Genomic DNA, 25,950 nt, shown 5'->3' with positions numbered 1-25,950 from the left:
ACAGAAAATCCTTAGGTTGATGTCAGGACGAAAAGTAAAGCCATTAGAAGTCAGGGACCCCTAGCTGTTGTCATAGAATCCTTCTAAGGGAACGATACTCTAATGTAAAAAAACCTATTGTTTCATATAATTACTAGTCATCTTATTTCAGCTTATCACTAGGTACTAATTACGGTTACTCAGAGTAGCACTCATAAACCAATGGAATATGGATGTCTTTTATGATGACCTCATTTGCCATTCCATCTACTGAAAGTCCTGTGGTAATGAAAGAGTGGTGACGTGTGCTGACCGAGTCAGTTGGAAGTGCACAACAAGTTGTAACTTTTGTCTGTCACCTATGCTTCAAGCCATACAAATCTGTAATGCGACTCAATTGTCATCTGAGAGGTCATGGATGGAAAGTCAGAAATGCTATTGACAATAAGGGAGCACAAGGAGATGCAATCATCTGTGAAGATAGAGCAATCACCATATATATACACACATGTGTGTATGAATTTCTATGTATATGAATATATATATATGTGAGTGGATGCACAATGGCCCAGTGGTTAGGGCAGCAGACTCTTGGTTGTAGGATTGTAGTTTTGATTCCCAGACCGGGTGTTGTGAGTGTTTATTCAGCGAAAACACCTAAAACACCACGAGGCTCGGGCAAGGGGTGGTGGTGATCCCTGCTGTACTCTTTCGCCACAACTTTCTCTCACTTTTTCTTCTGTTGGCCTGCTCGCTTAGCCAGCGGGGTGGCGTCATTTGAAGGCTAAAACAATGCGAAGTGCATTGTGACCAGCGATGTGTAGCAACATCTGATAGCCTGATCGGTCACAGTGATCACGGTGATATCTATGTGTATGTATATCTATATATGCATATGTGTATGTATATATATTTATATATATGACAAGCCTTAGGTAGTTTTTGTCTACCAAATTCATCAGTCTGAGGCTATAGAAAACACTTGCCCAAGGTAGCATGTAATGAGATTGAACCTGAAACCATGCGGTTAGAATGTGATGTTCTTAGCCACACAGCCATTTTCCTTTTTCTAATTCATATGCCACTGAAGAAGAATTTCCCAGTTTCAAACCATGTCCTTCAAAATACAAAGGACAAAAATAGTTTTCTCCTTTACCAAAATGTATGAAAGGAGAGAGAAAGAGAGGGGGAGGAGAGAGAGACAGAGACAGACAGACAGAGTAAGGTTTATTGTAGAAAGAAAAAAATAAGACAGGAGGGGAGGATTTATCAGTTGAGGAGGGCGTAAACAATGTATATAATTTAAGTATGGAAATTGAATGAATGAATGAATGCGCCCTTTTAAAACCTAGCCAGGCTCATGGGCCCGGTTTCCCGGTTTCCGTGGCATATGTGTTCCCCAGCTGGATGGGATGCCTGTCCATCGCATCGTTACTCATTTTTGCCAGCTGAGTGGACTGAAGCAACGTGAAATGAAGTGTTTTGCTCAAGAACACAATGCATCGCCCAGTCCAGGAATTGAAACCACAACCCTAACCATTAAGCCACGCGCCTCCACTAAGTATGGAAATTAGCCTATTTTAAAGCATGAATCAGAAAGAAATGACTCGGTTGTCTCCAATAATTGCCAAAATAATTAAAATATCAGTCAGTGAGTTCATCATGTTGTCTTTTCATTATTGCATAATTGTAATTAGCTTTTCATTGCTCACTACATCAATTATGTTGACACTAATTAACAGATAGATGATGGTAAAGAAAAAGAGAGAATGAGATGCAGAGACAGATTGCAGTCAAGTGGAAGAAAATTGAAATGTTTTTTTCTCAAAAGAAAAAAATCCAATGATTTTAAAATTTGTAACTAATTTTATTAATTTGTTGAAATTGTTTAGTACAGCTTTGTGAAGAGGTTTTGTTCGAAAGATCTACCCTTATTGTCGTGTCAAGAACTTCTTTGTCAAATAGATACAACTTCGGAAATGAGATGGAACTCAATGAACTTAAAACAATGGAATTAATTAAATGTTTGACATACAAAATATTTAGATCATTAATTAATTTTTATTTATAATGCAGAGTTGATGAATGAGCAGAATTGAGGGAAAATGGTATCTATTTCCAAAGTAAAACAGAAAATTCCATCAGCTTGATATAGATATATCATTTCAATTATACTGCAATCACAAAAGGAGAAATAATTGCAAAAGGAATAATTATCTCCGGTCCAGCGGTCATGGATGACCAAAGTAACGGAACGGACTACATGTTATATCACTGGACATGTAACAGTGGTACAGAATATCCTTCGGCTGCACACACAGAGAAGGCAGCGGGGTCGTTTTCACTAGCCTAGCTTCAGTAAAACTATCTAGCCACCTAAAGTGGGAAATTCTAACTGATCCCAGCCCCACTTCTATATAACAAACAACAAGAACAGTCTACAATAAGGGGAAGATGCTATAAACACAAAAAAGCCATCTTCAAAAACTGTAGGTATATTTGAGTCCACCTTGGTTGTATGCACTCAAGAAAAATTGAATTATACTTTGTAAATTTACATGTGCTATTGAAAAAAATTAAATGACTGCATAAATGGAAACATCAATGAATTGTTTGAATAACAAGAAGTTTGGCAAAGGTAAGTATATTAACATTTGAACTACAATGAAAATATTCAAAAGTGTGACACACACATAAAAAAAAATGTAAATGCTCAGAATATACTTCTTCAATTGTCATCTACATTAAAAAAACTTGTGGATTCTTGAAGCTTTGATATAGAGATTTCGTATATTCACATATGCTTCAACAGTCAATGTAGAATAAGGGTTGACAGCTTGGAGTCAGTGAAAGTCACTGAACATCTGGAATGCATCTTGAAGACAAGGTGAATATCAAATGTTTCAGTCAACATCTTGAACATCTGGAGCTGTGGTTTCGATAGATTTTGAGACAAGAACGTATAACTGTCATTTAAGGCCACCATTAACAGCAGTTCACTTTATCTAATAGTATTTTTTAATAGCAGTTGTGATACCATTGAAGAATACACCAAATAGGCAATTAATATCATCAATAGATGGAGATGAAGGATGCATCATCAAAAACAACTATAGAAACTAAACAAACATAACAAAAATAAACAAAATTTTAACTGAAATTAAAAAATATATATTTTTTACAACTGGCAACAGAGGGAAAGAGAACACACAACTTAAGATATGGAATTTGTTAATGATTTTTTGCATGCGTTTTGCGGCGAGATGCAACAGAGTCTTTCGAAATGTGTTTATTATCAGCTTTCTTCGAGTTATTGGTTTCCTTCGGTAAAGATTTTTTAGAATTAGAGGAAGCATTCTTCTTTCTATTTTTCTGAAAAGAAAACAAAAGAGAAAGTTTAGAATCACAAAAAATAGTAGTAAACTACAGAAACAGAAGAAAGCCGAATGGCTTTCAGTAACAGAGCTCGGTAGAAGTGAAGGGTTTAACACAGTGCCCAGTAGATATTACTGATATTCCAACACTTATGACAATGAGTGTTCCAGCTGATTCGATCAGCAGAACAGCCTGACTGTGAAAGGCGGTGAGCTGGCAGAAACGTTAGCACGCCGGGCGAAATGCTTTGCAGTATTTCGTCTGCTGCTACGTTCTGAGTTCAAATTCCATCGAGGTCGACTTTGCCTTTCATCCTTTCGAGGTCGATAAATTAAGTACCAGTTACGCACTCTCTCTAAAATCGCTAACCCTGGACCAAACTTTAAAACTTTATTATTATTATTATCATCATCATCATCATTATTACTACTACTACTACTACTACATTGTCAAAAAAGAAGGAACTGCAGCACCCATTCGCAATCTCGAGACCGGGTCCAAAGTCTCACGACAAACTGTTCCCCACCATTAATGCCACTAAGGACTAAATGGACTAAGGTGAAACTAGACAGAAGATTACATTCACTACTTCAAAACGATAATACTCCCTTTAACAGTTTGACTCCAGGTTGAATAGAAATTAGGCTGATTTTCGCTTTAAAAATTTTAAATATAACTTTTCCATCCAACCGAAATTTATGCCTTATTGCAATCCGGATTAAAATGGTAAGACATATTGCTTGGCATGCTGTGTGTCACAGAAATCAAGAATACAAAAGAATAAAAGCAGCTATTTGAACTTGCAATATCACGGCTACGGTTTCAACTTACAATATTTGAGAGTTACCTCCCTTACATTTATATCCTACTCGCCCAACCCCCTCCAACCACACCCCCACCACTTTCTACTAATTCTCAAGATTTTTAACAGCCGTGGACGACACACTTTCGAGCAGTGGATCACATTAAGTATTTTTTTTATGTGCCCTTTTCAAGCTTAGCCAGGCTCATGGACCCACTTTCCTGGTTTCTATGGCGTATGTGTTTCCCCCAGCTGGACGGGACACCAGTCCATCGCAGCGTTACTTAAGAAGCAGGAAGAAAGAGTAAGAGAAAATTGGGACTAAAGAGTACAACAGGGGTCGCCACCACAGTTTTTAGGTGTTTTCGCTCAATAGACACACACAACGCCCGGTCTGGGAATCGAAACCGCGATCCTCCAACCGCGAGTCCGCTGCCCTAACCACTGGGCCATTGCACCTCCACAACCACATTAGGTATGGCTCGTCATAAGATAGGCTGCACTACTAAACACTTCAAGGTAATTTTTCGTTGAAGGTACACTACAATAATGAAGGAAGACTTTTGATTTACTGTTCAATTTCCGTTTCAACAGCTTCTACTGACTTGCGACAATTCAGCGACTGTAAGCATACACAAGTGTTGTGCAGTGTTGTCATAAAGGATAGACAAGACTGTACTTTCAAATTATAAGAGTACAAAGCTATACACAAGTAGATACTCACAAGCAGCTGACTAATCCCAAATCGTTATAAACAGAAGAAACAGTAAGTGACCAATAAGTTTTTCTTTCTTGAATTTTTAATAAAATATTTGGAGGGTTACAAAGTGACTCTGAAGCAGGCTGAAAATTACACGGCTGGTGATGACAAATATTTTTACTTCAGGCATTAAAAGATATTGGGGTGGGAGTAACAGGTTGTACACACCAGTCTGAATGGTGCGTTCAGCTACCTCTTGCAGACATAATTGCATAGGTACTGCCGCAGAGAATGGTCAGCAACACCCCCTGCAACAGCAACCCCACATTGCAGGGCTCATTTCTTCTTATAAGGTGGCGAGCTGGCAGAAACGTTAGCAGGCTGGTCGAAATGCTTAGCGGTATTTCGTCTGCTGTTACGTTCTGAGTTCAAATTCTGCCAAGGTTGACTTTGTCTTTCATCCTTTCGGGATGGATAAATTAACTACCAGTTACGCACTGGAGACAATGTAATCGACTTAATCCCTTCGTCTGTCCTTGTTTGTCCTCTCTATGTTTAGCCCCATATGGGCAATAAAGAAATAAGGGCTCATTTCTTCTCAGACCGGGTACAGTCGTCCCAGTTTTGCAGAGGAAATCTACAGTGTGAGGTCCAAGAACACCAGAGGGATGAACACAGAGCATAGACAGTCAGAACAAAGACACACTAAAGTGATGGGCATTAGGAAAGGCATCCAGCTGTAAAAACCATGTTAAAGATACACTTTAGGGCTTTGTGTAGCTCTATGACTTGTCAGATCCTGTCAAACCGTCCAGCCATGGCAGTATGGTAACTGGATGTTAAATGGTGATGGTGATGCTTATGTAACCAATATCTACAGATTCTACTAATTTACAACCTTAACCATTTAGCATCCAGATTTTTCTGTCAAATGCAATGCTTATTCATTCACCGTACTGTCTTATTGCATCGAGATTTGGATGATGTGATTGTTTTTAGAACGACGTTGTAGGGTAGGTGTGAGAAGCTAGATCTGGTCAGTTTGAACATAGGACAAAGTAAACTATTTGGGTCTGATATGGGCCAGTTTAAATGTTTCGGAGCTAAAGAGTCCTCTGCTATGTAATAAACAGACACCTATCTCTGCTGTGACTACCACCAGACATACACCAGAGAGGAAATGGGAGAGGAACTGCTCAACCATTTTGGGCTCATGGATCCCTTTGATTCCTATTTTGCTCTACTGGTCTCCTACAGCCATTCAATGTTTTAAAAATACTACAGGTACTCCGTCAGTTATGACGACAAGAATTCCAGTTGATCCAATCAATGGAACAGCTTACGTGTGAAATTAAAGTGTATGTGGTTGAGCACCCCACCGACACGTGTACCCTTAACGTAGTTCTCAGGGAGATTCAGCATGACACAGAGTGTGACAAAGCTGGCCCTTTGAAATACAGGTACTACACATTTTTGCCAGCTGAGTGGACAAGAGCAACAGGAAAAAAAAGTATCTTGCTCAAGGAAACAACGCATCACTGGGAATTGAACTCACAACCTTCTGATTGTGAGCCAAATACCCTAACCACTAAATCATGCACCTTCACAAATAATATAAAATATTTTGTCTATTATAGAAGTATAAGCTATTTACTGCACCTGAATTTTAACAACAAACTTTTACATGGATTTCATAGGGGCCCCCAAGGGTGATATGATAACGTGCCACAAGTAAAAGTGCATAATACAGTCCCCTACCAGGCTAAGGGACATGAAATATCTGAACAATAGGTGCAGGAGTGGCTGTGTGGTAAGTAGCTTGCTTACCAACCACATGGATCTGGGTTCAGTCCCACTGTGTGGCACCTTGGGTAAGTGTCTTCTACTATAGCCTCGGGTCAACCAAAGGCTTGTGAATGGATTTGGTAGATGGAAACTGAAAGAAGCCTGTCGTATATATGTATATATATATGTGTGTGTGTGTGTGTGTGTGTGTGTGTCTGTGTTTGACCCCCAACATCGCTTGACAACTGATGCTGGTATGTTTACGTCCCCGTAACTTAGCGGTTCAGCAAAGAACCGATAGAATAAGTACTAGGCTTACAAAGAATAAGACCTGGGGTCGATTTGCTCAACTAAAGGGGATGCTCCAGCAAACAAGTAAAATAGTAAAAGAATAGATCAGTGGATAGGATATAGTCTTTGGACCAACTACATGTATACACTACATGTATTTTTGAAACAGGGATCACATGGAGCTAAAACAAACATCAACAACAATATCGGAGAATACAATAAATTGCTTTTTTAAAAAGAAAACTGCAGCAAAATAAATATTGTAGGTTACCTTTTTAAGAATGTAAGATTTATAATAGAAGTTAAGAAACAATAGCAACAAAGACATCCCGTAGAAGATAAGTGCCCAGTGCATCCAGACAGGAAAATTACAGCTTAAAAGGAGAGACTGGGAAGCGTGGATCATACCAACAACAAACTGTACCTGCAAAAGATAGATTAAAAAGTAATTAAGATTAGGAAAGATGCAGAGTTAAAATATAGATAAATCAAAAACATATTTCACTAGGCACAAATGTGGCCGTGTGGTAAGAAGCTCGCTTCACATCCACGTGGTTCCAGGTTCAATCCCACTGCATGGCACCTTGGGCAAGTGTCTTCTACCATATAGCATCAGGCTGACCAAAGACTTGTAAGTAGATGTGGTAGACAGAAACTGAAAGAAGCCTCTGTATGTGTGTGTGTGTGCGTGCGTGTGTGTCTGTGTGTGTGTGTCACATTAATGAGAGAGATGGAATATGGAAGATATGAGAATCTTTATTGATCACTACAATTGTTTCAACTTATCCCTCGCAGATGGGATACTGAATTTCTGGTTTAGATATATCCATCGGTGTAGATGCGTTTCCTCAGGTGATTTCAACAGGTATCTCATCAAAATAAACTGTTTTACAAGACTTCTTCTTGATCCTCATATATATAAATGGCAAATTAAGGTATATAGCTTCATATTTATAGAAGATCTATAACAAATATCAGATCCAAAAAGAAACAAATACACAATACATCACAAATCAAAATCAAATCCGATGACTGGCATCCGTGCTAGTGGAGTGCTAAGAGTACCATACGAGCGTGATCATTGCCAGAGCAACAAGCTGGCCTCCATGCCGGTGGCACGTAAAAAGCACTATTTGAGCATGATCGTTACCTGCGTCACCATACTGGCACTTGTGCTGGTGGCACGTGAAGAAACAATCAAACCAGGTTATTGCCAGTGCCACTGGACTGGCTCCTGCACAGGTGGCACATAAAAAGCACCATTTGAGCATCGCCGTTGCCAGTACCACCTGACTGGCCCTCGTGCCAGTGGCATGCAAAAGCACCCACTACATTCTCGGAGTGGTTGGCAATAGGAAGGGCATCCAGCTGTAGAAACTCTACCAGATCAGATTCGAGTCTGATGCAGCCTTCTGGTTTGCCAGACCTCAGTCAAATCGTCCAACCCATGCTACCATGGAACGCAGACATTAAACGATGATGATGATGATCACAAAATATTAGATAGAACCATCAGTAGATATGGATGTATAAATGCCCACACATACATGGTCTGGCACATGTACACTCACTCATACAAATGCACATACAAGCACACACACACATGTAGCTTGGAGCACATAGGCTCACACACACAGAATTAAGTAGATATTAATAAAGTCATCATCATCATTGTTCGACCGTGGTCGAGACAATGGAATTTACCATGCTACGCCAGGCCTCACGGTCCATCATGGCATTACGGAGGTCCTGTTGCTGGATGCCTCTATCCCTGGAGATTACATCAGGGTAGGAGAGTGTACGCCCTCTGGTATCGCGAGAAGAGTAGAAATTACCTCTTTTTCAGCTCTACAACAATGTCCAGCAAACTGGACTCTCCTACCTTTCACAAGAGATGATACAGGTGGTAATTTCCCATATATTTGTACTTTGGTCGGATGATGCTTCCACGAGAGATTTTGAGCTCTCATAAGGAGGCGAGTGTAAGTTCCATCCAACCGCCTCTCAAGCTTCTTTGATAACGTCCAGGTTTCTGAGCCATATAGTAGAATTGGTTCGACTGTGGCTGTGAAGATTTTGAGTTTGAAATCTCTACTTAGATTTGATGACCAGATCTTATGCATATCATTACAGGCTGACCAGGCCATACCCTTTCTAGTTATAAAATCTTTTTCAGATGATGATATAAAGTCATTGCCTATTACTTGCTAGTGTCACGACACCGTTTGGTGGGGAGTCAGATTCTGTTGTGCTGTTCACTAGATCTGGCTGGTATACTCATAGCAGTTGTACAGTCATAAATACAAACATAAGTACTGACATAAGTAGATGTGTATTTTCTCAATGACCAATGAAACAACTAATTAATGCTAGATGAATCGAAACAATTGTAGTGATCAATAAATATTGTCATAGGCGCAGGAGTGGCTGTGTGGTAAGTAGCTTGCTAACCAACCACATGGTTCCGGGTTCAGTCCCACTGCGTGGCATCTTGGGCAAGTGTCTTCTACTATAGCCTCGGACCGACCAAAGCCTTGTGAGTGGATTTGGTAGACGGAAACTGAAAGAAGCCTGTCGTATATATGTATATATGTATATATATATATATATATGTATATATATATATATATATATATATATATATATATATATGTGTGTGTGTATGTGTGTGTGTGTATATGTTTGTGTGTCTGTGTCTGTCACTCCAACATCGCTTGACAACCGATGCTGGTGTGTTTACGTCCCTGTCACTTAGCGGTTCGGCAAAAGAGACCGATAGAATAAGTACTGGGCTTACAAAGAATAAGTCCCGGGGTCAATTTGCTCGACTAAAGGCGGTGCTCCAGCATGGCCGCAGTCAAATGACTGAAACAAGTAAAAGAGTAAAGAGTATATCTTCCATCTTTCTCATCAATCAAATACCAAACAAACACTGAGACAGTGAATGTGTTCTACCAGCAAGCTACCGAGTGTATACCATACATTTTTTTAACTACTAATGTGTGTGTGTGTGCTTGTCACCACTGCTTGATAGTTGGTGTTGATGCAGTACAATTCACTGTTTCACATCACAGGTGTATATTGCACCTCAGGTAACTTTCACGTCCAAACAATTGTAGTAGATTTGATTGAAGAATCTCGTGAATTCCATTTTCGGTCTCTGATCTATTTATATAAAACTCTACAGACCCCAATGAATTTCTTATGTAAATCCAGTAGTATTATGCATCCCTAATGCTGTTGACATCAGGTTGCCGAAAACTGTGGGCAAGCTTTATACAGCATCCTACAAGCTTTCTACCCAAATATAATTCAACTATATATACATATGGGTGCAGGTATGACTGTGTGGTAAGAAGCTCGCTCCCTAACCACATGGTTATGGGTTCAGTTCCACTGCGTGGAACCTTGGGCAAGTCTTTTCTCCTATAACTTCAAGCTGACCAAAGCCTTATGAGTGGAACAGGTAGAAGGAAACTGAAACAACATATATATATATATATATATATATATATATATATTTGTATATGGTGGCACGTAAAAAGCACCCACTACACTCACGGAGTGGTTGGCGTTAGGAAGGGCATCCAGCCGTAGAAACACTGCCAGATTTGACTGGGCCTGATGAAGCCTTCTGGCTTCACAGACCCCAGTAGAACCGTCCAACCCATGCTAGCATGGAAAACGGACGCTAAATGATGATGATGATGATGATGATGATCTATGTGTATCTTTATGTGTGTTTTTCCCCACCACCACTGCTTGACAACTGGTATTGGTTTGTTTACATCCCTGAAACCTAGCAGTTCAGCAAGAGAGACCCATAGAATAAGTACCAAGCTTAGTAAAAAGAAAAAAATACATGGGTTGATTCATTCAACTAAAAAATTTCCAAGCCGGTGCCCCAGCAAAGCTGCAGCTGAATGGCTGGAACAAGTGAAAGATAAAAGCTATATATATACATATATACATATATTGTCAATAATAATAAGGGTAAAATTAATTAATTAGTAATTAATAATTTTACCAAGCAGTGTTCAGTATGTAAAAGGACCATTTACGGTAAATTTAAACATTACTTTATATAATTAGGGTTCAGCAAAAAAAATTTACTTTACCACACATCGAACTTTTAGAAATAGCAGCCAGAGAATTTATACATTGTCTGGGAGACTCTTCTTATAGTAGGAGAAATAGCTAAATTCTCATATATACATACACACACACACACTCATAAACACACATATATCACATTACCTCACTTTTCATTACGTAACTCAGGTCCAACCCATACCAGCATGGAAAATGGACATTACATAAATAATGATGATGAGGTGCCCCGTAAAAATCCCTCAGTCCACTCTGCTGGGTGGTAGGAGCTAGGAAGGGCATCCAGCCATAACAACTCTGCCAAGGCAGAAATAGAAGACAGGTACTGGCTCCGGTTTGGCCAGCTCCTGTCAATCTTCCCGACCCATACCATCATGGAGGGCAGACATAAATCGATGATGATGATGAAGCTGTTAGAATTACATCATTCTCTTCATTGTACGTCACAGAAAAGACAAAGGTAAAATATAGGAGAATTTATGAAATAATATACAAACCAGCTGCACAATTGTGAGATAGCGCTTCCACCAAAGGTACTTCTGCATTGCTGGACCAAGTGCAGATAGACCGTAATAGGAATACATCATAACGTGAATAGAAGAGTTCAGTAATGCTCCTAAAAATGCTGTAAAATTAAAGAAACAATAGTTAAATACCAATATACAATTATGCAGATGTTTAAACAGTGTAACATGATTTTTGTCTTTGGATAAAACGGTTATTTTTTATTTGTTTATCCCTAAAAAGTATGAAAAAAAGGCTAATATTTCCTTCAGCCTTTCGTCCACTTGTTTCCATGTGGACAGCTAGAAGTAAACTGAACTATTGATCTTTGGTATTTTATACCACCATCTATGTTGCCAGAATGTTCAAGAAATACTTGAAACTTTTAGAAATTTCCTGAAAGTTCTAGAAAATTTTCTTTCAGCAACTCAATGCTGAATCTGTCTGAAATGTAATGAAAAATAGGTCAGTTTCAAAACATTGATGTCCAGGTCACAAAAGCAAAGTTTGAAGGGAAAAATAATCATTTCCATTGATTTCTAGATAGAAGCAAATAAGATATAACACTTAGGAAATAACAAAAACAAATTTAAATTTTGTTACACAGTGTTATAACGGCTGATTTAGATTTACAATTAATGATCTGCTATATCTGATACAACAGACAAAATGAAAAACTTTATATTGAGGCAGGCTCATGGGACAGAGCGATAAAAGTGAATATAACAGAAGTTAGGAGATTGTCAGTACATTCATTGTGTGGTGGTAGACCCAGAGTATCTTTCGGGAGTAAAGGATTATGAGGAGGACTTTGAGCATACAAAAGAGACACAGGAACCAACTGAAAAAGAGATTTGTGGAAAGCCAACCAAAGAAGTCGGAGGAACTGATGGAATGGTTGTACAGTACATTCCAAGTATCAACACCACTGCAGATGATTGAATCTAGACGTACAAATAAGAGGTAAAGAAAACAAATAGAGTTCCTGAAAATAGATGCCATGCACAAAAGTATTAAATTGTACGGAAAAAAAAAAGACTCAAAAAAGGAAGGTGGGGTGAATAAAAATAAATTATTGCTAAATAAAATGACACTTCCTAAGAAAAACTTAAAAGGAGAGATGAAGGGAATAACCTAGTCACTATAAGTAAAGTGATGTACGTGAAGAACCAGAGTATGTAGTAGGTGGTCAGAGATAGTCGTGTCTTTACTGGTTTTACTCATAGTGGGTGCTATGACAATCCCACATTTTCAAGGACTATGATAAGGATTATGATTTTCAAGGAATGGCTGTATAGTAACTAGCTTGTTTACCAACCACATGGTTCTGGGTTCAGTCCCACTGCGTGGCACCTTGGGCAAGTGTCTTCTACTATAGCCTCGGGCCGACCAAAGCCTTGTGAGTGGATTTGGTAGACGGAAACTGAAAGAAGCCCGCCGTATATATGTATATATATATATATATGTGTGTATGTGTTTGTCCCCCTAGCATTGCTTGACAACCGATGCTGGTGTGTTTTCGTCCCCGTCACTTAGCGGTTCGGCAAAAGAGACCGATAGAATAAGTACTAGGCTTACAAAGAATAAGTCCCGGGGTCAATTTGCTCGACTAAAGGCGGTGCTCCAGCAGGGCCGCAGTCAAATGACTGAAACAAGTAAAAAGAGAAAAAGAGAAAGAGATATATATTACAAATTAAAAGCAGCTCTAACAATGTAAACATTATTGGTCGCACATACATACTGTATGTGGTTTGTTTATATGACAAGTTTGCTGTGGGACAGAGTCCAGAAGAAGTTCTCCAAGCAATGCCAAGGAGGAAGAGGAGGAAAAGGAGAAGACAGAGGAAGTGGAAGAAGAGGAAGAGGCAGCAGAAAAGGAGGAGGAATAGGAGGGGGAAAATTGAGGAGGTGGAGGGGGAAGAAGAGGGATACTATGTGAAGTGTATTAGGATAAATAGCATCAAATACAGCCCCACATTTAGAATATTGTTGGAGAGATGGGTGTCGATTTAATAATACATCCCAATGAATGTTTCGGTCTTTTCAATGACTGTTATACTTACACTGGCCACCAGCGACCCATTTGGTCCCAATCCACCATATAGGGAACATAGTGACGTGATGGTAGACGTGAAGAAATGTTATCTGTTCGTTCTTTTGGCGCAAAATGAAGAAAACTGTGTCAAGCATTTCTATCAGCTTGGAAACATAAAACCACCATATTGCTTTGGCAATCTGCAAAATATAAATAACACAGATGTATATATATATATATATATAACGGGAAGGTTTACAAAAATAAACAAAAGACGAAGGCAGGTTTACGAAAATAAACAAAAGACGAAGGCAGGTGGAGTACAAACAAATAATGTATTAGTATGGCGCTCAGGAATAGAAGTAAAACAACTGGTACTTAATTTATCGACCCCGAAAGGATGAAAGGCAAAGTCAGCCTCGGCAGAATTTGAACTCAGAACATAAAGACAGACGAATTTAACTTAATATTTAATAGAAACTGAGCCAGGTATTGAACTTACCACCCACTATAATAGCAACAGCAAAAAGAAAGTCTTGGCTTTCTCTCTATTTCAACAAACTACAAATCTTTATTTCTCTCTTAGTCATATATCACAATTTTAAAACAAAGAGCTGACTGAACAAGGCCCCTTGAGTAACATCAATTTATCTACTGTCCATCTGGCTGTCTCATTTATCAAAATGAATTAACAGTCTGACAACTAAGTCATCAAGCTGGTCAGTTTCAGAGAAGACAGTTATACAAAGGAGAAATAGCAGCTAAATACCTTTCAAACCACACACTTTTTAATGAGGGTTTTTTTTTTTTTTTAAGAAGGAAGAACAGATCAGATAATACAGCTTTGGATACTCTGTGCTTGCAAGAACAGAGAGGATGATTACAATTGGGGTGTCTTTAATCTGATGTTTGCTGGATCAGAGGTAACCTGAGCTAATCTTTTAATATTTAAACAGATCATATTTGATCTAAATATTCTCCTTGTGTCATGTTCAAACTGGCCAGAACTCGACTCTTACACCTGTCCTATGATGTCATTCTAAACACAAAGTCAGATCACTGAAATATTGAAACTCAAAGGTATGAATAATGTATGAGTAATGTAAAACAATGAGAATAAAGAAAACATACATTTGACAGAGTAATCTGAATGTTAAAAGGTTAAACAATAACAATGTGAGCCACATACTGAATAGTACTAAAGGGAGCCTCTATATGTTCATTTAACCTGCTGGAAATCACAGCCAAATCTCCCTGCCATTTTAAGTAGGCAAAGGACCCATTAGCTAATGTAGTCCTAGATAACACAATGAGATGGTCATAGCTGGAATGTCCTTTATCAGAGGTCTTCAAAGTCAGGGCTGACTTGGGGTTAAAAAACAATTTCAAAAGACATGGGCTGATGACGAGCCTTTTTTATCCCCCATTTCATATCTGCACTTTCTGTTATGCAGTGGTTGTAGTGTGCAGGTGCTGTTAGGAATTACCAACTCATTTGACTACAGCCATGCTGGAGCACCACCTTGGCCTTAAATTTAACCATTTAACTTGAAGAAGATTTCACTATCGCTTCTATTATATCAAATGTTTATAAAGAGGGCTTTGTCACTGGCCTGTCTAATTTAGAAGCTATTAATGATGGTTACAGCAAGGACAGGTAAAGTTTTTAGTCCTTGAGGAACAGTCATAACTACTTGCAACCCAGCATAAAAATTTGGGCCTAATAAGGCAACCAGCATACAGCTGGAGGTTGTAATTTGAATTTGTCTGAAAACATTGACAGGAAATATAGTAACTATTTAGTAAATATGGTAAGGCAGCGAGCTGGCAGAACCGTTAGCACGCCGGGCAAAATGCTTAGCAGTATTTCGTTTGCCATTACATTCTGAGTTCAAATTCTGCTGAGGTCGACTTTGCCTTTCATCCTTTCAGGGTCAATGAATTAAGTACCAGTTACACACGGCGGTCGATGTAATCGACTTAATCCCTTTGTCTGTCCTTGTTTGTCCCCTCTATGTTTAGCCCCTTGTGGGCAATAAAGAAATAGGAAATATAGTAACTTTAGAGTTGATGTAGCCTGTGTATGATGCAACATGGACAAAGGGTTAAGAAGTTCACTTCACAATCTTGAGGTTCTGGGTTCAATCCCATTGCATGATATCTTGAACAAGTGTCATTTACCAAAGCCTTTGTTTGACTTGAGCCTTCTGAGTAAAATTGGGGAGTTAGAAACTGTGCAGAAGCCTATCAGATGGATCCTAATTTAATTTGTAATTTAAGAGGTCTCACTTTGTCGTGTTGTCTTATGTTTATTTTACCAAAGGCTTGCTTGCATTAACCCTTTTGATACCAACCCACCAGACACAAGATCCAACCCATGCTGGGGATAGTGTGCCTCAATGACCTTGAAAGCTATGCTAACGGAGCACTAGCTCCTGGCAGGGGAGGGGATACCCATGCTGGATAGGACAAAAGATAGAGGCCAGGCTGTTATGGACCAGGTTTCAAGTTCACTTCCACCATGGGGCACCATGTCTTCTACTACAGTCTCAGGTGAACCAAAATGGATTTGGTACGTAAAAAATTAGAGAAGCTGTGTGTGTATGTGTGTGTGTGAAAGTGCACTCACAATCGCTAGATTGTAGGTTCGATTCCCAGACCAGGCAGCATGTTGTGTTTTTGAGCAAAACCCTTCGTTTCACATTGCTCCAGTATCCCTTTCGATCAGGGTGGGATGTTAGCCCGCTTGCCTTGCTAGCAAAGTGACACCATTCAAAGGCTAAAATGACGTAAAGCACATAGTGACCAGTGAAATGTTACAACATCTGATATTCTGGTGGGTCATGGGAGAATGACCAAATGCACGGACCCTGATGAAGCTGCACTGACACTACTGCAAGGCTGCATTTGCAAAAGTGAAAATCCGCTGCAGCGGAAACACATGCAGGTCATTACAATATGCTGTATATAATTATAAAATAATTTTTGTGCATGTACAATTCTCCATACTCTTTATTATCATCAATATTCATATATACACCAGACAAACTTTACAGTCTAGCAGACGGAATTACCAATTGAAAGATTCACAGAAGGACTAACAAATGTTGAATACTGAACGTTGTGGTTAGCCATCAACTGGAACTGAACTCACAGATAATACTGTATCCATCCAGATAATATATCCCTCCAAAATCATACATATACACATAAACATGTGTGTATATATATATATAGTTAATCCAAACAAGAAAACACAAAAAAAAAACACAACAACGCGAGGACGTGGAACAAATATAGTATTATTGGACGCTCAGGAAAGAAGGGAAGAAGGAGGGTTTAACGTTTCAAGCGGAGCTCTTCGTTGGAAACATAGAAGGAAAGATCCAGAGAAGGGAAGACAGAGGAAAAAAAAAATTGCCAACGGTACACACAGTCACATAAGCCTTGACTGGCTTCCATGCCGGTGGCACGTAAAAAGCACCAACCGATCGTGGTCGTTGCCAGCCTCGCCTGGCACGTAAAAAACACCCACTACACTCACGGAGTGGTTGGCGTTAGGAAGGGCATCCAGCTGTAGAAACACTGCCAGATCAGACTGGAGCCTGGTGCAGCTTCCTGGCTTCCCAGATCCCAGTTGAACCGTCCAACCTATGCTAGCATGAAAAACGGACGTTAAACGATGATGATGATGATATATATACATACACACATATGAGAGGGATGACCACTATGTGGACAACTCTTATGCTAGAAATAGATCCGCTATAGTCTTACCACTAAGAAATGTTCTCAAGAAAATTTAGCAAACACCAGAACGTAAGCAAGTAAGACAAATGAAAAGTAACATATTTTTGTTACTCTTGTTACTTTTCATTTGTCTTACTCGCTTACGTTCTGGCATTTGCTTATTTTTCTTGAGAACATTTCTTAGTGGTAAGACTATAGCAGATCTACTTCTAGCATTAGGGTTGTCCACATAGTGGTCATCCCTCTCATATGTATGTAATACAATTTACTGAACCTTCAGCTTTTAATATGCTAGACCACTGGTTTTAATTTGATGTTAATCAAATTAATATCCAATTTTTCACTGTAATCTTATATATATATATATACATATATATATATATATATATATATATATATTATATATAAGAGAACACATATATATATATATATATATATACAGGGTTGGCTAAAAGTCACCTGACAGTAAATCAAAAACATTTAATTCCAAGATTTATTCATGTTTAACAACTGAATGGTATTTCGCTAATAAATAGACAAATTTTGAAAAAAAAAAATGGTGATTTTCACTCACAGCATTCAATTATTAAACATTCATAATTGGAATGAATAAATAAAATGGAATATTAAGTATTTATGGAATTTTGATTTACTGTCCGGTGACTTTTGGCCAACCCTGTATGTATATATGAATTATATATATGTGTGTGTGTATGTTTGTTACTGTCTCTTTGTTTTGATATCACATGATGGTAGTAAATGAATGTCGCTATCTTTCATTTCCAATCTTTGTTGAAAATTTGTCTAGTCCTGGGGAAATATTACTAATTTGGAAACAGGTGAGGGTTAGCATCAGGAAGAGCATCCAGCTGTAGAAAATCTGCCTGAATAAAATTCCCTCTGACTCATGCAAGCAAAGAAAAATGGGCATTAACTAATGAAGATATGAGGATTTTATGATAGTAATTGCTCAGTAATATTCTAATCACCATTTTAATCTGGTTACTACGTCCCTCAAAGTATGAGTAAAAATTATTGAAACATTCTATTTCACGGCTATTTTTATGTGGGACAATGACATGATCATGCACTCAAGTGGTACGAATTTATTTGATTCCTGACTTGAGATCAGATTTCATGTTCAATGACATTCCAGCTTTAAGTATCCTATCTAATCTTTTCAGACAATTTGCATAACTTTAGTTGTCCCAAAATGATAAAATAAAGAAGTAGGCCAACCAACAACCAGTGTCTGCAACAATCTCTGAGAATGTCTGGGCCATGCAGTAACAATGACGCCCACTAATTAGAGCAGAACAGAGCAGACCACACTGACAAGACAATTCATTCAGCAGAATCTGTAGACACAGAAACAAATTGGGAACCTGAAGGCAGAGTGGCGCCTGACCAAATAATCAGACGCATCTCAAAAGTGATTCAACACTGTAGTAATACAATCAAGATTATCAGTGGGCGGCAGAGCACAAGCATGGATGTGTGGGGAAAAAGAAGTCTTCTGCTGTAGTGAAGGTGCATGGCTCAGTGGTTAGAGCATCGAGCTTACAATCATGAGGTTGTGAGTTCGAATCCCGGACCGGGCTGCATGTTGTGTTCTAGAGCAAGACACTTCATTTCACGTTGCTCCAGTTCACTCAGCTGTAGAAATGAGTTGTGATGTCACAGGTGCCAAGCTGTATCGGCTCCTTTGCCTTTCCCTTCGATAACACTGGTGGCATGGAGAGGGGAGGCCGGTATGCATGGGCGACTGCTGGTCTTCCATAAACAACCTTGCCCGGACTTGTGCCTGGGGGGGTAACTTTCTAGGTACAATCCCATGGTCAGTCATGACCGAAGGGGCTCTAAACTGTAGCCCCAAGTCAACCTAAGCCTTGTGTCCTTGTCTTGATATCATGTGTCCTTGCTTTGGATAACATGTGGTTGTTGTCATACAAGTGGTGTCTTTCGTTACCAAATATCCATGGAAACAATTCAAGCCATGAGACAGCGCAAGAAAGGATGTGGGTTAGGACTGGGGGCAAAGTAGAAATTTGGGGAGGGAGACAGGGGATCCTTTTGTTTCAGTGCTATTTCTAGCAAACTGAGCAACTGCATAAGTCTCATTGGCTCATTCACAAATACGTCATGCAGTGAAGTAGTCATCACCATTTTAACCATTTCAGCATTTAAACTAGCCATACCTGGCTAAAATATTCTACCTGGTTTATGTTCAAACTGGCCAGGTCCAGCTTCTTACACCTATCCTGTCAGTCTAAAAGTAAACAATCACATCATTGATATCTTGAAGCTATGAGACAATGCATGACTAATTCAAAACAACATGAATAAACAGGTATTACGTTTGACAGAGTAATCTGAATACGAAAGAGATAATGTTCACTTTTCCATGCTTGAGGAGTCAGACAGAATTCACTGAAGTGGATTTTCTACAGGGTGATGGCCTTCTTCTTTACCAACATTGTTTCAAAGTAAGGTAATATTTCCCCATAGCAAGGCATACTTTTATAACATGGGAAGTGAAAGATATCGTTTCCATATCAGTGACACCCTTTTGTGAGTATCATATGATATCATGACAAAGAGACACAAACACCAACACATACCATACACTCCTATATACCTATTTCTTTACTACCCACGAGGGGCTAAACACAGAGGACAAACAAGGACAGACAAACGGATTAAGTCGATTATATCGACCCCAGTGCATAACTGGTACTTAATTTATCGACCCCAAAATGCTGAAAGGCAAAGTCGACCTCGGCGGAATTTGAACACAGAACGTAACGGCAGACTACCCACAAGGGGTTAAACACAGAGAGGAGAAACAAGGACAGACAAACGGATTAAGTCGATTATATCGACACCAGTGCGTAACTGGTACTTATTTAATCGACCCCGAAAGGATGAAAGGCAAAGTCAACCTCGGCGGAATTTGAACTCAGAACGTAACGGCAGAAGAATTACCTATTTCTTTACTACCCACAAGGGGCTAAACACAGAGGGGACAAACAAGGACAGACAAACGGATTAAGTCGATTATATCGACCTCAGTGCATTTCACCCGGTGTGCTAACGTTTCTGCCAGCTTGCACACACATATATATATATACAACAGACTTCTTTCAGTTCCTGTCAACCAAATCCACTCAAGCATCCAAGGTGCCATGCAGTGAGACTGAACCTAGAATCATGTGGTTGAGAAGCAAGCTTCTTACCACACAGCCCCACCTGCGCCTCTATATAAAATATCAATTCAAAGATCATAAATTTAAAACTCATAAATTTTCAAAACATTTTACGAGAAAACATAAAAGTCATACTTACTCTCATCTCGTTTGGATCAAGGCTGTATGAAACAGGCTGACAAAGGTAGTTGTAGCCAGCACGGTAGGATCCGATCAGTAGCTGTCAAAAGAATAAAAGGATCAATCAGTCATGGAGTGTCGCAAAAGAAAATAATTATGACTTCACACATATTGGCATAATTATGAGTTTTATAGACAAAGGAAGATACTTCGTGTGGTACCATCAGAATAGCATCATCACACTCTCTGACAAAGAGCTTGGCTTCAATATATTAGACTTTTTTTCTCTACTCCTCTCAACCAATTTACACCATTTTTTAAACTGTATACTAGCCTATGACCCGGCGTTGCCAGGTCATAGTGCTAGTGCATGCATATACAGCTGCGTGCATGCGCACATACACGCGAGTACTGTCCTATTCTCCGACCAATCACATACAGCTAGCTGGCATTCAATTGGCATATCAAGTTTCGGGCATTTTGATTGAGTTTTGGATAAAAAATTCACAAAAAGTCACTTCCATTGATTTTTTAATGGCTTTGTGGGGTGACTGGGGAAATGTAAAGATGTGCACGACCACCCTGGGACGGTTTTGAATGACCATAGAATGTGCAAGCCCTCTAACTGAAAAATTGTAGATTTGTATAAAGGACACACACACAGACAGACATTTTGCCGTTTATATAGAGAGAGATTTGAAAGACCTCAGCAGAACAAAACGCATAGGATTTGAACTAACAAAAAAAAAACATAAAGGGAGATAACTAATACTCAATAATTTTTATGTATTTCAAAAATCTTCATCACAATTACTGCCACTCATCTATCTCACTCTTCACACACACCAGTAGTTCTCAACCTTTTCTCAACTGTATGTATGTGTGTGTGTGTGTGTGTGTGTGTGTGTGTCTTTATGTCCATGTTTGATGACCACTGCTTGACGACCAGTGTTGGTGTGTTTACATCCCCATAACTTAGCCGTTCGGCAAAAGAGATCAATGGAATAAAAATAAGCACTGGGATCGAATCATTCAACTGAAAATTCTTCAAGACAGTGCCCCAGCATGGCTGCAGTCTTAAGACAGAAACAAGCTAAAGATAAAAGAAAGGGCTGCTTAGATAGGGTTAATTTTTGGTTAATCAAAATTTTAACTGAGAATCTTAAAAACCAGAAATAAATACAAACTCCCTCCTATCTGGCACTACTAGAACCTGAAGGTTGTGGGATAACTGGATTTTCTGAATATCTAATCATCACTTTTTTAAATTACCATATCACCTTACAAAACTCATTAAAATCCTGTATATACATCAGCATTATCCTTAATATTCCAAATATAGTTAACCCTTTCGTTACCAACCTGGCTAAAACCGGCTCTGGCTCCGAGTACAAATGTTTTGTTTTCAAAAGTTTTGAATTAAAATCTTCCACCAAACCTTAGTCGACATTTATGTTCCTAACACTTGCTTAATGATAACTAAGCTCTTTTACTAAATTCTTTGTTATATTTAAAATTATTTGAATGAAACAGAGAGCATCTGAAAATAAATACAGTAACGAAAGGGTTAAAGCAACATGCTAGCAGAACCATTACTGTGCCAGACAAAATTTTTAGCAGCATTTCTTCGTACTTTGTGTTAACACTTCAAATGTAAAACTTCATATGTAAAACTGGTATATTCCATAGAGTTTCACTGGTATATTTAGTGACTATTTAACCCTTTCGTTACTGTACTTATTTTGAGATGCTCTGTATCATTCCGAGCTCAAATGCTGATGGGGTTGAATTTGCTTTTCATCCTTTCAGGGTCAATAAAATAAGTACCAGTTGAGTATTAGGGGTCAATTTAATTGATTTACCCTATCCCAAAATTTCTGGTTTTGTGCCAAAATTTGAAATTAATACTCTGAATATAGTAGAAATGAGAGAAGAAATAGAGTGTTTTGCTCAAGAACACAACACGCCACCCAGTCAGAGAACTGAACCCATGATCTAGTGACTGTGAGTACAAGAGCCTAACCTCTGGGCCGCATGCCTTCACAATACACTATCGGTACTGTAAAATAAAGCAATGTACTTTAGTTTGAGAGGCAGTGATCCATTTTAGATACAACAGATACTTACACTCTCAATGACAATTAATTAATTAACACAAATTAGCACAAATTCTCTTGACTCTAATTAGCGACATATTTTCTTTTATTTCTTTTTTATGAGTAACAGTTACTATAGAGTTACAGTTATTTGAATACCAGATAGAGTGTGTTGTGTGTGTGTGTGTGTGTATGTGTGTGTGTGTGTGTGTGTATGTGTGTGTGTGTGTGTATGTGTGTCTTTGTGTGTATGTGTGTGTTTGCATGTGTGTGTGTGTTTGTGTGTATGTGTGTTGTGTGCATATTTCTCTGTGCACCTTCATACTGACACAGTTTGGGCAGCAGTGATGTATGCTTATGTCCCTCAATTTGCAAGAAGAGCAGTGGAACTGTGTATTCTACACAGAAACAAGCAAGGCTTGGTATCAGGAGGGTTGCTCAGCCATAGAATACTGCCTTGCAAAGTCTTGTCAAACCCATGGTTACATGGAAAACAGGTAATGATTATTGACCTCATTTTAATGTCCGCTTCTCCATGCTCGTATGGTCGAAAGAAGCTTACTGAAGATTTCTGAAAGCTGGATGCCCTTCTTGTTGCCAACCCTCACCTGTATCTATTTCTTTACTACCCACAAGGGGCTAAACATAGAGGGGACAAACAAGGACAGACAAAGGGATTAAGTCGATTACATCGACCCCAGTGCGTAACTGGTACTTAATTTATCGACCCCGAAAGGATGAAAGGCAAAGTCGACCTCGGCGGAATTTGAACTCAGAACATCGGCAGACGAAATACCTATTTCTTACTACCAACAGGGGCTCAAATAGAGTGGACAACAAGGACAGACAAATGGATTAAGTCGATTACATCGACCCCAGTGCGTAATTGGTACTTAATTTATCGACCCCGTAAGATGAAAGGCAAAGTCGACCTCGGCAGAATTTGAACTCAGAACGTAACGGTAGACTAAATACCTATTTTTTTACTACCCACAAGGGGCTAAACACAGAGAAGGGACAAACAAGGACAGACAGAGGGATTAAGCCAATTACATCGACCCCAGTGCATAACTGGTACTTAATATATCGACCCCGAAAGGATGAAAGGCAAAGTCGACCTCGGCGGAATTTGAACTCAGAACGTAACGGCAGATGAAATACCTATTGCTTTACTACCCACAAGGGGCTAAACATAGAGTGGACAAACAAGGACAGACAAAGGGATTAAGTCGATTACATCGACTCCAGTGCGTAACTGGTACTTAATTTATCGACCCCGAAAGGATGAAAGGCAAAGTCGACCTCGGCGGAATTTGAACTCAGAATGTAATGGCAAACGAAATACTGCTAAGCATTTCGCCCAGCATGCTAACGATTCTGCCAGCTCGCCACCTTACCTCACCTGTATCCAAGCAAGGTAATAAATATCCATGGCCAGTCATGTTATTCCACATAGTGAGACTGAACAATAGAGTAAACTCCCTGTCATCATGACATTTCATGTGACTGGAAATGAAAAATGAATTACACTGATTGTATGACAGGGACAATCATTTACAAATTTCAAATAGTTTTAAGACAAAGGGACAGAAACAAACAAACATTTATGATGGACTTCTTGTGGTTCCCGGATACCAAATCACTCACAATGCTTTAATTAATCTGAGGTTATAGTAAAAGACACTTGCTCTAAGTTCCACATCGTGGGACTGAACCGTAAACCACATGGCTACAAAGCAAACTTCTTAGCCATAAAACCACGTCTACACCACGAAGATAGTGAACCTGATTAACAATATTTCATTCTACTGTCAGCCTATGAATGGGGCTGCTCGTTCACATATGCTCACTAATACACATCAGCTGCTACAATAAAAACCGAACACTGCATGAATGTCAACATCAACAGACAACAGAATTAATGATATATGTGTGTGTGTGTGTGCATAGGCAAAGAGATGTGTTTCCATACAGGGAAAAACAGGCAAATTTGTTGCTGAAAATGTACCTAAATTTGGAAAACTTGTAATTGTTTATAAACATTTATTTACACATATATTTACAGGCGCAGGAGTGGTTGTGTGGTAAGTAGCTTGCTTACCAACCACATGGTTCCGGGTTCAGTCCCACTGCGTGGCATCTTGGGCAAGTGTCTTCTGCTATAGCCTCGGGCCGACCAATGCCTTGTGAGTGGATTTTGTAGACGGAAACTGAAAGAAGCCTGTCGTATATATATATATATATATGTATGTGTGTGTATGTTTGTGTGTCCGTGTTTGTCCCCCTAGCATTGCTTGACAACAGATGCTGGTGTGTTTACGTCCCCGTCACTTAGCAGATCGGCAAAAGAGACCGATAGAATAAGTACTGAGCTTACAAAGAATAAGCCCCGGGGTCGATTTGTTCGACTAAAGGTGGTGCTCCAGCATGGCCACAGTCAAATGACTGAAACAAGTAAAAGAGTAAAGAGTATATACCAAAATAGTTTCAACAATATTTTTGTTTATCAATGGTAAAAGTTTCAATGTTGACAAATTAAAATGTTATAATTAAATTTATGCATTGTCATTTTCATCAGTGAGAAGAATTTTTGCAAGGACATCAAAAAAGGTTTAATAAAATAAACTAAATTAAAATTAGACACAATAAGGGAGAACACAAGTGGAGTAATAGGGAAAAAATCGGATATTTGCAAGCAAGTTTTAAAAGGGGGAAAATAACCGTAAGAGAGACAAAAGGGAAAAAAGACAGACATATCAATGTGTATGCACGTCTACATGTGCGGTAAACTATAATGTAAAAATAAGAATGTAAAGCTAATGGGCATGTTTAAAAAAATACAGATATACAGATATGTATGTGCCAACCCCGCCTCGACTGGCTTCTGTGCCGGTGACACATAAAAAGCTCCATCCGAACGTGGCCGATGCCAGCGCTGCCTCGACTGGCTTCTGTGCCGGTGGCACATAAAAAGCACCATCCGAACGTGGCCGATGCCAGCGCTACCTCGACTGGCTTCTGTGCCGGTGGCACATAAAAAGCACCATCCGAACGTGGCCGATGCCAGCGCTGCCTCGACTGGCTCCAGTGCCGGTGGCACATAAAAAGCACCATCTGAACGTGGCCGATGCCAACGCCGCCTTGGCTGATTTCATGCCGGTGGCACATTAAAAGCACCAACCGATCGTGGTCGATGC

The 25,950-nt window shown here is 39.2% G+C and overlaps 1 protein-coding gene and 1 long non-coding RNA gene across 2 annotated transcripts in view; one reads left to right on the top strand and one right to left on the bottom strand.

Moving 5' to 3' along the window:
* The first annotated feature begins 1,232 nt into the window (after positions 1-1,232).
* Positions 1,233-1,736, top strand: LOC118765756. The gene is made up of 2 exons (XR_005001628.1): positions 1,233-1,285; positions 1,542-1,736. It is a non-coding gene; the product is annotated as an uncharacterized LOC118765756 (long non-coding RNA).
* Positions 1,737-1,832: 96 nt separating this feature from the next.
* Positions 1,833-25,950, bottom strand: part of LOC115218355 (elongation of very long chain fatty acids protein 4) — a 64,374-nt gene continuing 40,256 nt past the window's right edge. The window contains exons 4-8 of the mRNA XM_029788117.2: positions 20,677-20,757; positions 13,610-13,781; positions 11,540-11,667; positions 7,204-7,356; positions 1,833-3,351 (exon numbers count right to left, since the gene is read on the bottom strand). Coding sequence (XP_029643977.1) covers positions 3,211-3,351; positions 7,204-7,356; positions 11,540-11,667; positions 13,610-13,781; positions 20,677-20,757 — 675 coding nt within the window. The 3' untranslated portion in view covers positions 1,833-3,210. The remainder of the gene's footprint in view (positions 3,352-7,203; positions 7,357-11,539; positions 11,668-13,609; positions 13,782-20,676; positions 20,758-25,950) is intronic.

This window comes from Octopus sinensis, linkage group LG13 (genome assembly GCF_006345805.1).
Source record: "Octopus sinensis linkage group LG13, ASM634580v1, whole genome shotgun sequence".
Lineage (NCBI taxonomy): Eukaryota > Metazoa > Mollusca > Cephalopoda > Octopoda > Octopodidae > Octopus > Octopus sinensis.
Note: the sequence above shows the minus strand (reverse complement) of the source record. Positions and strands in the feature narration are given on the sequence as shown.